The sequence below is a fragment of the Carex rostrata genome, chromosome 19 (assembly GCF_964058835.1).
Source record: "Carex rostrata chromosome 19, lpCarRost1.2, whole genome shotgun sequence".
Lineage (NCBI taxonomy): Eukaryota > Viridiplantae > Streptophyta > Magnoliopsida > Poales > Cyperaceae > Carex > Carex rostrata.
The window spans coordinates 402,393-415,431 of record NC_135936.1 but is presented as its reverse complement, the minus strand read 5'-3'; the positions used below and the strand labels follow the sequence as shown (position 1 = coordinate 415,431).

Here is a 13,039-nt window from a genome sequence, read left to right as displayed (position 1 = left end):
AATTGATCTTCTTCAATTGATCATTCGCCCTTTGTAATCTTAGCTTTTGGTCATTGATCTTCTTCAATTGGCGAGCAGACTAATATTCAATCCAAGGGGTCTTAGATCGTTCTGATCTGAAATGGACGGTTTATATATGCTAGGACCGTCGAATAAATTCCTCGAGAGGGCAAAGTCAACCCTTTCCTGTTCTGTTCCGTTGACTGGACGAGGACGTACCTCTCTCAGGTCTCAGCTGCCTCGCTACAATTCGTACAGAAAAAAAAAAAAAAAAAATGAAAGCGCGAAGGAAAGCGATGACTTCCTTCATGCCTTCATTTTATTGGGCAATTCAAACCTAGGACAAATTCCAGCAGCAACAACGACGATCATCTCCCGAGAATCGAAAAGAGAGAGATAGAAACCTCAACTTGAATTGTTTACAAAATAGTAAGTTGTTGGGGTGGAGCAATAGGCGGAGGGGACATGAGCGTAGATCGAGGAGGGGGATCAAGGGGGAAGGGGATGAAGAGAGTGGGGAAGTATGAGATGGGGCGGACGATTGGCGAGGGCACGTTTGCCAAGGTCAAGTTCGCAGTCGACACTGACACCGACAACGCCGTCGCCATCAAAGTCCTCGCCAAATCCACCATCCTCAAGCATAAGATGGTTCATCAGGTCTCTCCCTCTCTCCCTCTCTCCCTCTCTCCCTCTCTCCCTCTCTCTCTCTCTCTCTCTCTAATATTTAATGTTCTCTTGGGATCTCATACCTTGTGACTAATGTATGTTTGAAAAGATCAAGAGGGAGATATCGATTATGAAGATTGTGCGTCATCCTTATATTGTCAGACTGTATGAGGTAATTTCAGCTATGTTGTTTGTCACGTTTCTATTGTTTCGGTTTGTTGTGTGTTGCTTAGTGAGGGTTGTTTTGAAGCTATTTGAGAACTTGATTGTATATTAAACAAGAGGAGGGTTCAAATGCCTTCATATCTTGTGCCTCCATGATACTTCCGTTTTTAGAACTAAAATAACTTAAAATTTAAAACTCAAGTGTCAAAATAAAATCGTTAGATATGTAATATATCGCTTTCTCTATGCACACGTAAAAGATCATGGTATTTTGGTTTTGTTTCGATTAGCATCAAGAGCTTGCAAAAATACACCTATATGGATAAATTATGGACATTGATTTTTCAACTTATTGATTCATATAAAACCAAAATCGAAAAATGACAATTTTTATGCACATTTAGAGAAAATAATATAGATCATATCTAACAGTTTTGCTTTGACATTTAAATTATATATTTTTTTGTTATTATAAAATTAAAAAATGGAGGCATTTGAATCCTCCTCATTTAACAAAAGCTAAGCAACAAATTGGTAAAAATAATGTACTGGTATCTCTTTGGTTACTATCCGTACCAGTACTCAATCTGACCTAAACCAGTGTGATGTATATTGTCACTTCTGGTTGGAGAATTTTATCAGGATGGCTAAATATTTGTGAGTATTCAAGTATCTATTTTTGCAAGTTAATTTTGTAAATTTGAGTGAGGTCAACTGCTTCCTATCCACCTCTGCCACTGTAAATTGCACGAGACATTTTTTTTCTTAATTTGGCAAACGTAAATTTCATTTGGGTTTACTTTACTTCGGTTAGGTTCTGGCCAGCCAGACAAAGATATACATCATCTTGGAGCTTGTTACTGGTGGTGAACTCTTTGATAGAATAGTAAGTCTTCTTCTTGTTTTCCTAGTACAAAATGATCTCTAGTACTACTCAATCAGCAAATCAGGTGCTTCTGGAATTTTCAAGTTGCTGAGGTGGCATGTCAAAAGCCCTTTGAGTAAACAAGTTTAAAGGTGGAGTCAAGTTATATAGGCCTTCTTTAAAAAGAGAAAAATGAAGATTGAAGTAATAAAAATAAACCTAGGAGAATATCTTGAGTACATTTTTCTCCTTTAGTTTTTACCTGGCTTGCACTTGTCTTTGATTGAACAATTGCAGCAACACTTTCTTTTTTACTGTGTTTTTTTTTTTTCTGAGTCGTTGGTTTTGTTTTAATTCCACACGATGTCATAGGTTCACCGAGGGAAGCTTCCAGAGCACGAAGCCAGGAGGTATTTTCAGCAACTTATTGATGCTATTGATTATTGTCACAGCAAGGGAGTCTTTCACCGTGACCTCAAGGTTTCCATTTTTTCCCTCAATTAAAGTAGCAAACAAGTATTTCTATCTATATTCTGATGTAGTGTTATTTTTTTGTAGCCTGAAAATCTTCTTTTAGATTCAAGTGGGAATGTAAAAGTTTCTGACTTTGGTCTCAGTGCATTGCCTCAACAAGTAAGCCTCTTACCCCGCATTTCATTTCTAATTGTTCTCATTTCTCTCAGATTTATCATTTACTATAATCTATCTTATGTAGGGTGTTGACTTACTACATACAACTTGTGGAACACCAAACTATGTTGCTCCTGAGGTAAACATATGCATTATTTTTATCAAATTTTATTTGGTACAGTACTTATGACATTAATGGACATCTGAATTCAGAGAAATGGAAAGTGGAATTGGAATAAAAAAAGTTGAATTTTTCATCCTGATACTCTACACTTGTAGGTGCTAAGCAAGGATGGATATGAGGGATCAGCTGCAGATGTATGGTCGTGCGGAGTTATTTTATTTGTTTTGATGGCCGGGTATCTTCCCTTTGATGAAACTGATCTTCCGGCTTTGTATAAAAAGGTTTCCTTTCATGTTCCTGTTTTGTGATAAAGTTAAAAGATATAATCTGAGGTTAGTTTGTTTGTTTATTTAGACCCAAAGTAGCTTATAGAATTTGAAAACTCTCATGTTTGTCTGTAGATAAAGGCAGCAGAGTTCTCCTTCCCGCCTTGGTTTTCTCCAGGAGCAAAGTTATTGATTAAGCAAATCCTTGATCCTAATCCATCAACTGTGAGTGTTAGATCTCCATACTTCCGTTTTGTATATTTGTTGCTATTATTGCATGGTGTAGTGTAATTATGGATTTTTCTTTCTCACTCCAGCGTATTCGCATAGAAGGGATTAGAAATGATGCATGGTTCAAGAACAATTATGTACGAAATAGATCTGGTGAAGATGAAGAAGTTAGCCTTGATGATATTAATGCCGTTTTTAATGATATTGAGGTTGGTTTTGTTTGGACTTCAAGTTTCTCTGTGCATATCTAAAGTTTCTTCTACTTATGTTATTTATTTTATTTTTTTTTCATCGTGTGATTGAATTTTTAATATTTTTTTATAAATGAAGGACCAATTTGTAACCGAGCAAACAGCAAATAACGACAGTGGCCCTTTGATTATGAATGCATTTGAGATGATAACTCTTTCTCAGGGCTTAGATCTTTCTGTCCTTTTTGATCGGCAGCAGGTACTATAAATAACCTTATATTGTTTCCTATGAATGTGGCATGACATTGCTTGGGTTATGTTCGAGTCAATTTCGTGCCAAATTGCTTTGGATTGGGTTATCTGTGGTTTAGTTCGGTTGTATTATTATCTGTCAGCTGACCTATATAATAGTATTATATCATATGGAGTAAAATAATCTAGGTTATATAATGACGAAGTACCCAACTACAGTAATTGAATAGTGGTGTGATGGGCATAGAAATAGACTAATATAATAAAAAATTTGTTAACTGTATCCTTGTCCTAAAATATGCACAGATAGGATTATTCATCGAAACCACAATTCCATAAATATTTCTGACTCTGTACCTCCCTCTATATGAATTCAAGATAGCACTAATTGCAATCCACCCACTTTCATCCGTATTTTTCATAATATTTCAGTCTAAATTAGGTTTCTGGTGTGTTTCAGTCAGGTCAGACTTTTGGCAACTCTGTTTTTGTGAATATTTTTTTTTCTGTTAGGTAGACACGATCCATTAGTCGCAGCTATAGTGGATTTGCGATCGAAGTATCCCAAGAAATTTCTCTTTGAACTAGCATGTGATGCTTTCTCGTTTTGTTTCTCTTACCTTCTTTCTAGAAAACCAGTATCTGATTTATCATGTTAGTTGGGAGTGCAATATAGCTGCAATAATCTGATAAACTTTTGATAGGAGTATGTGAAGCGGCAAACACGTTTTGTCTCAAGGGAACCAGCAAAAACAATAATAGAGACCATTGCAGCAGTTGCTGAATCCATGGGTCTTAAAGTACATGCTCAAAATTACAAGGTAATCTGGATTTTTATTTTTTCTTTTCTTACTTTTTGTCGTGGCTTGATGATGTAATTTTAGTTTTAATTCTTTTTTTCTCTATTGTTAATTATACTTGAAACTTGGACCAAGCTTTACTGTGATGTTGACATATTGTACAAGTCCCTGCAGAAAGAATACCATCCGACAAATGCTCTAAAAAAATATTTGCTGATTTCTTGAATTCTTTCTTGTCTTTCTATTTTAAATTATGAGTTTCTTTGGCAGATGAGATTAGAGGGAGTGGCCTTCAATAAATTGGGCCAATTTGCTGTTGTTCTTGAGGTAACTTATTAAAGTTGCCCTTCTTAAATTTTTGCTGTGCTGAGTTTGCATTGCACTTTGCTCTCTTTCCTTACTTTTTTTCTAAGTTATTTTTAACAGGTTTATGAAGTTGCACCTTCTCTATTCATGACTGATGTTCGTAAAGTTGCCGGGGACACTTTAGAATATCACAAGGTTTTCATCATTATTCTATAAATTCATTATCTGAGGCAAAATGGCCTTATTTCATTCTAACACTCTCATTGCGGTGGCAATGGTTGGTAGGACCAGATCTGAATCCATAGACCAGGGCGGGGAGGGTCTAGCTGGGACCAAGCTCCTTATCAGAAACTGTTTTTCCATTCTCAAAACTTATAACACCAAAGAAAGCTCTCTGTTAAAAAAAATTATTGGCCCCGCTCAAATCAAAATTGCACACTAAAGCCAAACATAGGTTTTGAGCAATTCTTAACTTCACCTATTAGCACTTGGTAATCATTCAAGGTATGCCATCGATAAACTTTTACATATGCATCTATCAAAATGCATGCTCCATGTGCAAATCCTTCATACTTCATGGGCAATTATGAGTTATGTGGCACACTCCATATAATCTCTACTATTAGTAATTCACAATGCAACAACACATCTCCATGTTTACAAACCCTGATGCACTGCTGTTAATTTTTTTAGAGGGGACTGGCACAAGCACAAATGCACAATTTTTTGTTGTGCAATTTGCAATAGTCCGATTTCCACAAATCATCTCCTCTAAATATTATTTAACTCACTATTGTTTTCAATCAAAGAAAAAACAGTGGTATTCTGGAGTACACATCTGTCGCTGCACCATTATGTCATTAGTTTGATCTAGATTGGTAATCCGATCTATCTCTGAGTTGCCCCATTTAATGATACTGGATTATTTGGTGTTATCTGAACTGCTCAGATGGTGGAGAGGGAATAATGACATGATAATGCTATGAGAATTGTGGCAGCAGATGTGAATTGATAATATACGCTAAATTTCGTCTGAGGTCACTAAATTTCGCCTTTCGTCACGAATTGGTCACTCAAGTTTACTTTGTTCCTCTGTAGCCATTGAATTTTTCATCTGTTCCAATCAAGTAACTCCGTCACTATTTCTGTCTAAATTACTAATGGAATATGGTCACCCATCTCCATGCATTTTGTTAGTATTTTAGATGGAAATAGTGACTTGATTGTTACAAATGAGAAGTTCAATGGGGAACAAATCAAACTTGAGTGACCAATTCTTGACAAAAGGCAAAGTTTAGTGACCTTCGACGAAATTTACACTGATATTATATATATATGGAGTAGAACTTTACCCTGATATTATATATATACCAATCCTTGGTGAGCTTATCTCCAAAACATATCATAATGACTTCAAATGACAAATCCAAACTGTTGGAACCGATCTACTTCACAAGTAATGCTTTTACATGTGAAATTTATAATTTTTGAATTAATTTAGTATAAAGTCAAGCGGTAAAAAGAAGGTTTATAAGTTAATTTTAATAGGTTCATTTTGCATTGTTTTTTTTACTGCTTGACTTTGTACTAAATTAATTCAAAAATTATAAATTTCACATGTAAAAGCATCACTTGTGAAGTAGATCGGTTCCAACGGTTTGGATTTGTCATTTGAAGTCATTATGATATGTTTTGGCATGTAAATGCATCACTAGTAAAGTAGATCGGTTTAAACGGTTTGGATTCGTCGATTGAAGTCTCTGATAAGTTTTGGAGTCAAGCTCACCAAAGAGCTTGGTTAGCTTAAGATATATTTCTACTCATATCTGTGTCACTTTTAATTTGCTAAAAAAATATATTTTAAATTATATGTTACAATTTCAAGCCTTATTACATTTTATGTTGTTTTACTTGTAATTTCTTGCTCCCTTATTAAAGAAACCTAGATCTGGAATCATTAAACTAAATTGTCAAACTATGTGTTAATGTATGTGTCTTTTTGGGTTTTGACCGGTCAAGGTCGGAAATTATTATTGGCCGGTGTTACTAAATTGTTAAACTATGTGTCTTTTTGGGTTACTTATGGTTATGGGTATAAGTATTGTCTGGGCTACTGAATTGTGCAGTCCGGAATTTCAACTTGACATGGAGCCATGGAGGCCCTAGGCTAAAATTTTTAACAAAGCAGTAGTTAAAAGACCTAACAATTGAAACTAGAAATTTTAATCTCAAGTTACTACTATTGGTCTAGAAGCCTAAAAGGGACCCAATACAAGCAACACAATTATCAAATAAAACATAGTTGGTTTTTTCTTATAATAAGAAGTAACTACTAAAGCACTAACAGGCAGGGACCCAGTCAGACTCAAGAAATCCAGACTCAAATTGTGACCAACCAATTGCAATGGTTGGCCTGAACACTACCCCAGCAAGTGAATATGAAGCTTGTTATTATAAAGATGTTATATCTATGCAATGCAGTTTTACAAGCAGCTGTGCAGTAAGCTGGAGCATTTAATATGGAAGCCTAAAACAGAGAGAGAATATCGACCTGCTTTGCTACGCCCCACAACTTGCTAATCACTCAAAATCAATATGTCAAAATTCACTTGTCCTTGTTGCATTCGTCAGTGTAGATAAAACCTAAATAAGACTAGCTAAGCTTAGTAGTCATGGACATAAGGTCTAAGTGTGGTTGATTTGCAAGGTTTTTTTGGTAACAACTGATAATGCGGGAGGGTGTGTTAGATTTATTGTATGATAGAATGTGTTCGGGTTTTGCTCCTTGAGTTCTTACTTTGCTCTAACAAAGAGCGGTATGGTGAGCCTTTTGTAAATGATATTTGAAGAATATAGAAAACTTCTCACAATGGTGACTCCTTGGCTGATATAATTTTATTATTGTGTTCATGTACTCTCTTAGCATTGGAATTTGTCCTTTTTGCTCAAACACGAAACTTTGTTACAAGTATCTTGTTAAAATCACCTTGAGTACCTCCTATCCGGCTTTCTGCTTTTGAAGTAGGTACTGCGCTAGATTTTTATATAGGAGATCCTTTTTTATTTTGAGATTCAACAGTGAGGCTAGTGGCAATGTCAGTTGATTCTGAAATTTCATGGGTACTCGTTTCTCTTTTTTTTTCTTTTCTTCAAGGATAGTCTGATAGACACGTACCAACCTTCCTTTTACTTTCTGTCCGGCATCCGACAATTTGATGTACTAACGCGTTCACAGACAACGGATAACACGTTTTGACTTTCGAGTGATAAAATGAGTATATCATTAAGGAGACATGGTTTTGTATCTTAACCTTCTTCATGTTCTTACGTAACTTGGTAATTCCACTATGGTACTATATCAGAACGTAAATAACATTATGCATTTGTTAGACGGACAGGTACTGCTAATCGATTAATCATAAATAATCGGTTATGATTGAAATCAATTGTCAATTAATTAGAAAAATCTGTGATGGTTTGATCACTAGTAACAACTAATCGACTGATTAATCGACCTAAACAACCTTTTTTACAACACTATTCAAAACCATAAGACTGCCTTTTAATTTACTCACACGCTATATGAAATCATGCTTCGATCTCGCCACTTATTACTGTAGCGAGACAAATTAATTTGGGACTGCAAGTCAATTACGGTGTCCCTAATTAAAAAAAAATTAGTCGGGGGTAATAAGCGGCCTTCTTTCTGCCACGTCATGGTTCATCCGTTCACATCACTAGTACTATTCTAAGGTTTGCATGTTGCCATAATCAATTTAATTATATGAACATTTGGTTTTGCTTGTTTAATTCATGTTATTAGTTGCCTTCTTCAACTTGGTGATACTTGTCGTGAATTCTAATTCCTTCGTGCGGATAAGTGAGAACTAAGAAGAAATGTTTCGAATTTCTTTTTTAAGTTTCTAAAGCTCTTCTTGTATGAATTTTAGATTCTCTTAAACCAGTTTAAATTAAACATGACAATATCTTATGGAATTGCTAAAAGAGTTGAAGAAACAAATCACAAACTTCCCATTTGCGCAAGAACTTCTCGAGAATTAATGTACTTGTGTGTTTGGCTACAAAATAAAAATAAGCTAGAATAGTCAAATCAAGAATAATTATCGTTTATCTTATTAAAATAGTCAAATCTCAAAACTCTTAAAAATAATCTATTCTAATAAAATAAAAGGTTTGAATTCCCTATTATAACTATTCTAACTCAACTAACCACTTAATAGACTATTCCGAATAACTTAAACTTCAAAAATAACCTATTCTCATCTCAACCAAACATACCTTCGTTTGAACTAGAGAACTGCTGGATAATAAAAAGTTTGAAGACAGATGCTAAATATTTTACACTTGTAGAGAAGTGATAAGCATACAAGTGGACCTTAGACGTGTGAAAGGCTCCTGAAAGGAATGCATTGAACCTAGTCGGTTAGTCATGATTCAATTACCAATCATACAGCCATCACAAGAAAAGTCATGTATATATAGTGCAAATTGTCATTACCAAGTGTTATTATAGACTATAGTATAACGCGTACCACCAAAGCCAATACCAACAAGATAACAATTCAACTTTTGAAATAAAAAAAAGGATGAGCACAAAAGAAAAACCATATCTCAGTAGCCTCTACCAAGTTTTCAAAAACAACAAAATACAAAAGAAAAACCATAAATTAATGAACACAAGCCATAGACGATCATGGAAGCAGCAAGGGTTCGCTTCTCAATTCTGAATTCTCATTTCTTTGAGACTACAGAGGTACACTTCTCAAACATTAACAAAATTATACCAAAGAGCAATGAACACAATCACATGTACAATCGCAATGGAATGTTTCAATTGCATCCAAGAAAGGATCAGTATCAAAAGCATACCAAAGAGAGATGAACAGAATCACAATTATAACACAAACCATAAAATACTTTCATTATTATTATTATTAAGATAAAAGTTGCAGCAATTACAGTTCTCAACCATTAGCCTGTAAAAAGCGGGACTCAAGCTAAAAAACAAACCATAAACAAAAGGTCGTGACACTAACTTGAGTCCCATTGTATAACCAGGCATCCAAACAGAACTGCACAAAAGCAACCTTCATACAACAAGCCACAATACAAGGACAATCTCATAAACACCAACTTCCCACAAGGAAATCAAACAGCTAGAGGGCGTACCTACCCATTACATTGAAACTAGAAAAACTGCTAATAGCTAGCAGTCTTTGAAACAAAAGAAAAGAAACAAAGCCAAAGCACCTGAACAGGGAATACCAGCTCCAGACTTAACAAACTACATAAAAACCAGGAATCGGTTTGTAACTGCAGCCACGAGGACCAGGGTCACAACAGGAGGAAATTAGCAACCAAATATCCCCAAAAACAGACTCCCTGGAAAGGAGAATCTGAAAAAAAATAGGATATTCGGTAAAAGCTCCCCCACAAATAACCATGCCCTGTGCAAAATACGAAAGCCCAATGCCTGTTTCTGACACGAGCCGAAAAAGAAACCCCAAAAAACTTTCACTACTACCACCTGTTCTTCATATACTTAAATGTTGGAGTATCAGAGCTGGATTGATTAAATGAGGAGGTCACACCACCAGAGCTTCTCCTCCAGTGATGCCAGATTGTAGCTATTTACCAGATTGCAAGATAGGAGATTGAGCCCTTCAAGAGACCTCCCCATTTTCCCCAATGAAAGCACACTCTTCCCAGTCAGCTTTTGACAGCCGGCCAAAGAGAGCACCCGCAGTTTAAGCTGCTTGGCAGATGCCAGGGCAGCAACACCAAAGTCACTCACCATGGACCTCGACAGATCTAGCTCCTCAAGCACGACACACCTCTCCACAATTTCCATTACAGTCTTGTCAGTCACCTTCTTGCAGCCATCTAGGTTAAGCAACTTGATGGTGTTTCCATTTGCCTTCACCAGAGAAATCGCAGCAAGGTCTGTCAGATTTGCATTTTTGCAGAGATTGACATTCACCAACCGACCAGCACAGGTGTTGATCAGGGGAAAGAGGCCGTGGTCGCTGACCTCGCCAAGGCCGCTCAGTTCAATGCTCTCCAACATGGGGCAGATCTTGCCCACCATGACCATGCTGGCATCACTGAACCCAGGGCAATTGCGGACAGTCAGGCAACGAAGGGAGGCACATGACGGGATTTGAACCATGCCAGGAGGGGTAATGATATCCTTTATCCCCAAGCATTTCACCAGAGAAAGGGATTTGAACTTGGGGCCACACACAATCAGTGCAGAAAGAACACTGTTAAGTGTGATACTGTTGCACTCCTCGAGCTGGAGACTCTCCAGCAATGTTGCTGCCTCAAAGAATGCCTTCACGCCGGCATCTGATACCTGACCACATCTGCGAAGGTGAACCTGTTTCAAACCCGGGCAGCATTTAGCAATGGATGCAAGACCGAGATCGGTTAGCCCGGGGCAAGATATGATTGCCACGGATTTCAGTTTCTGGAGACCGAGTGTATTGGCCATGACCCAGAAACCCCTCTCAGCCACTGATTGGAGACCTGACAGAGTCAGATCAGTGATTGCCTTTCCGTGAAAACCCACATTAGCAATAGCATGGTCACCAATGTTCAAACCGTGAAGCTTAACCTTAGCCAAAGAGGCACCAGCAGAGGAAACAAGATCAATAATTCCTTGGTCCCCCACAAGCGGACAGTTCTTGATGGTCACAGACGCCAGCTTGGGGCAGCACCGGCCAATTGCTTGGAGGCAATCATTACCAACCCTCACACACGATTCCACATTAAGCGACGTCAGATTCGGGCACTTGCGGGCAACGGCAATCAAACCCTTGTCAGATATCAGAGGGCACTGGACTAGATCAAGCTTCTCCAGCAAGGGACACCCATCAGCAATCTCAGATAAACCGGCATCGGTTACATGGGGCACATTCCAGATTGAAAGTACAGCAAGAGACGGGCATCCACGTGCAATAGCAGCGAGACCTTTGTCAGTGACCCCACGTGTCGGGTGGCTCCCCTGGATAAGCAGCTTGCTTAAGCCACCACGGAACCCGCTGCTGATCGATATGGCAGCGAGTCTAATGTCAGTTGCCTTCTTTCCCTCCAAAGTCCGGCGTATGCACTCCTCGCTCTCAACCTCCTCCTCTACATCAATCACCGGCTCCTCATTAAGATCCGGCAAAGATGTCTTGGTTTCCTTGGGGATTTCAGATGAGCGGATGGAGCTCAAAACAGAGAGCCACTTCTTCGACACGCATGCAGAGGCACACCTCTCCTGAGCACCAGGAAGGCGGCGCAGGATTTCAAAGAGGCACTCGTTAGGGAGAGCATCGATATAGCATGGCCTCTTTTCCACCACCTTCTGATTTAATTTGGCAAATTGGTTATCATCAATAGCAAAGCAAAAGGGGGCAGTGATGCGGGACCTCTTGCAAGGGGGTTGGTAAGCAGCCACCCCTGCATAGTGTGGGAAGAGAAACCCCTCTGTGCATACTTCATTATTGCCTGTTTATTAGCAAAGGGATTTTATTTAGAGAAGCACAATAGCCAGAACAAAAAAACAAATAAATAGCTTCGTCTTATATTTAAACATTTCCCTTGTACCAGATATCCCAGGGAAAACAAAAAATGCAAGAAGACTAGTCATTTCTATGTTCGATGAGTAACTACAAATCAAACCATCCAAGGACTCAACACTAGCAGAGTTCTGATCATATAAATTAGACACAATCGGAACTCTTTTTTCTTTTCTTAAAATTACATACACAGATCATTTGGAATCAATAAGATAAATTTAACTTCTGGTTAGAAAAGCCCCAAATTAATCGGATCTAGTCAAAGCAACGATTTCAGGGAACTGTTTTCCTTTTGGAAATAACCACTAGCCAAATTAAACAGAAGTGAAAGGGAAAAATACCTGGAAAATTGACAAGCGCTGGCATGGCTGCAGGAGGAGGAAGGAATCCAAGCGACAGGTCGAAGCCACGGACAGTAGAGAGAGAAGCAGCAGCAACACCACACGATCTATCAAACTGTGGCTATCAGAAAGCATTTACAAGATCAATTCACCCGAAGAAGAAAAAAACATGTATCGATTTAGAAACCCTATTGAATAGGGAAAAAAGAGAACATAAGAGAAAGAAGGGGGAAGGTAGGAGGAGAAAGAAGAGAGGAAGTTTGTATAAAACGAGAGGTGAGTGGAGCACCTCTTATTTTATCTATCCCGAGGTAACCCAAAAGCAAGTGGGAGAATCGGACGGTTAGATGGGGTCGACGCGTAGATCCACGGTCCGATTGAATCGTGGGGGGGGGGGGGGGGGTATCGAGGAGCGAATCGGGGGGTGAGGATAACTAGCGATAGAGAAAAAGGAAGACGTTGCTTTTTCGTTGGCAGGAGTCCACAAGAAACGGTAACGGAGGCTAGAGGATACGACTGTGTATAAAGTATATAATTCATAAGAATATATATATATATTTTATAAAGTGCTGATGCAATAATTAATTAATAAAAAAAAAAAAAGAGGAAACGAGGA

The 13,039-nt window shown here is 38.0% G+C and overlaps 2 protein-coding genes across 3 annotated transcripts; one reads left to right on the top strand and one right to left on the bottom strand.

The window, feature by feature from the left end:
• The first annotated feature begins 238 nt into the window (after nucleotides 1–238).
• LOC144571514 (CBL-interacting protein kinase 24-like) lies at nucleotides 239–7,406 on the top strand. Of its 2 annotated transcripts, XM_078320838.1 has the most exons (14): nucleotides 239–657; nucleotides 776–838; nucleotides 1,646–1,717; nucleotides 2,069–2,176; nucleotides 2,255–2,329; nucleotides 2,412–2,465; nucleotides 2,606–2,731; nucleotides 2,852–2,941; nucleotides 3,034–3,156; nucleotides 3,278–3,397; nucleotides 4,095–4,211; nucleotides 4,461–4,517; nucleotides 4,617–4,691; nucleotides 6,978–7,406. In XM_078320838.1, exons 1-14 carry the CDS (start codon nucleotides 466–468, stop codon nucleotides 7,074–7,076), a joined length of 1,371 nt encoding a protein of 456 aa, XP_078176964.1. In that variant the 5' UTR covers nucleotides 239–465; the 3' UTR covers nucleotides 7,077–7,406. The 2 variants fall into 2 exon arrangements, with proteins under 2 accessions (XP_078176964.1, XP_078176965.1); XM_078320839.1 differs by lacking the exon at nucleotides 776–838 and having other exon boundaries at nucleotides 248–657.
• A 2,008-nt stretch (nucleotides 7,407–9,414) lies between these two features.
• Nucleotides 9,415–12,908, bottom strand: LOC144571612 (EIN3-binding F-box protein 1-like). The gene is made up of 2 exons (XM_078320963.1): nucleotides 12,424–12,908; nucleotides 9,415–12,011 (listed from the first exon to the last, which is right to left on the bottom strand). Exons 1-2 carry the CDS (start codon nucleotides 12,446–12,448, stop codon nucleotides 10,090–10,092), a joined length of 1,947 nt encoding a protein of 648 aa, XP_078177089.1. The 5' UTR covers nucleotides 12,449–12,908; the 3' UTR covers nucleotides 9,415–10,089.
• Nucleotides 12,909–13,039: the final 131 nt, after the last annotated feature.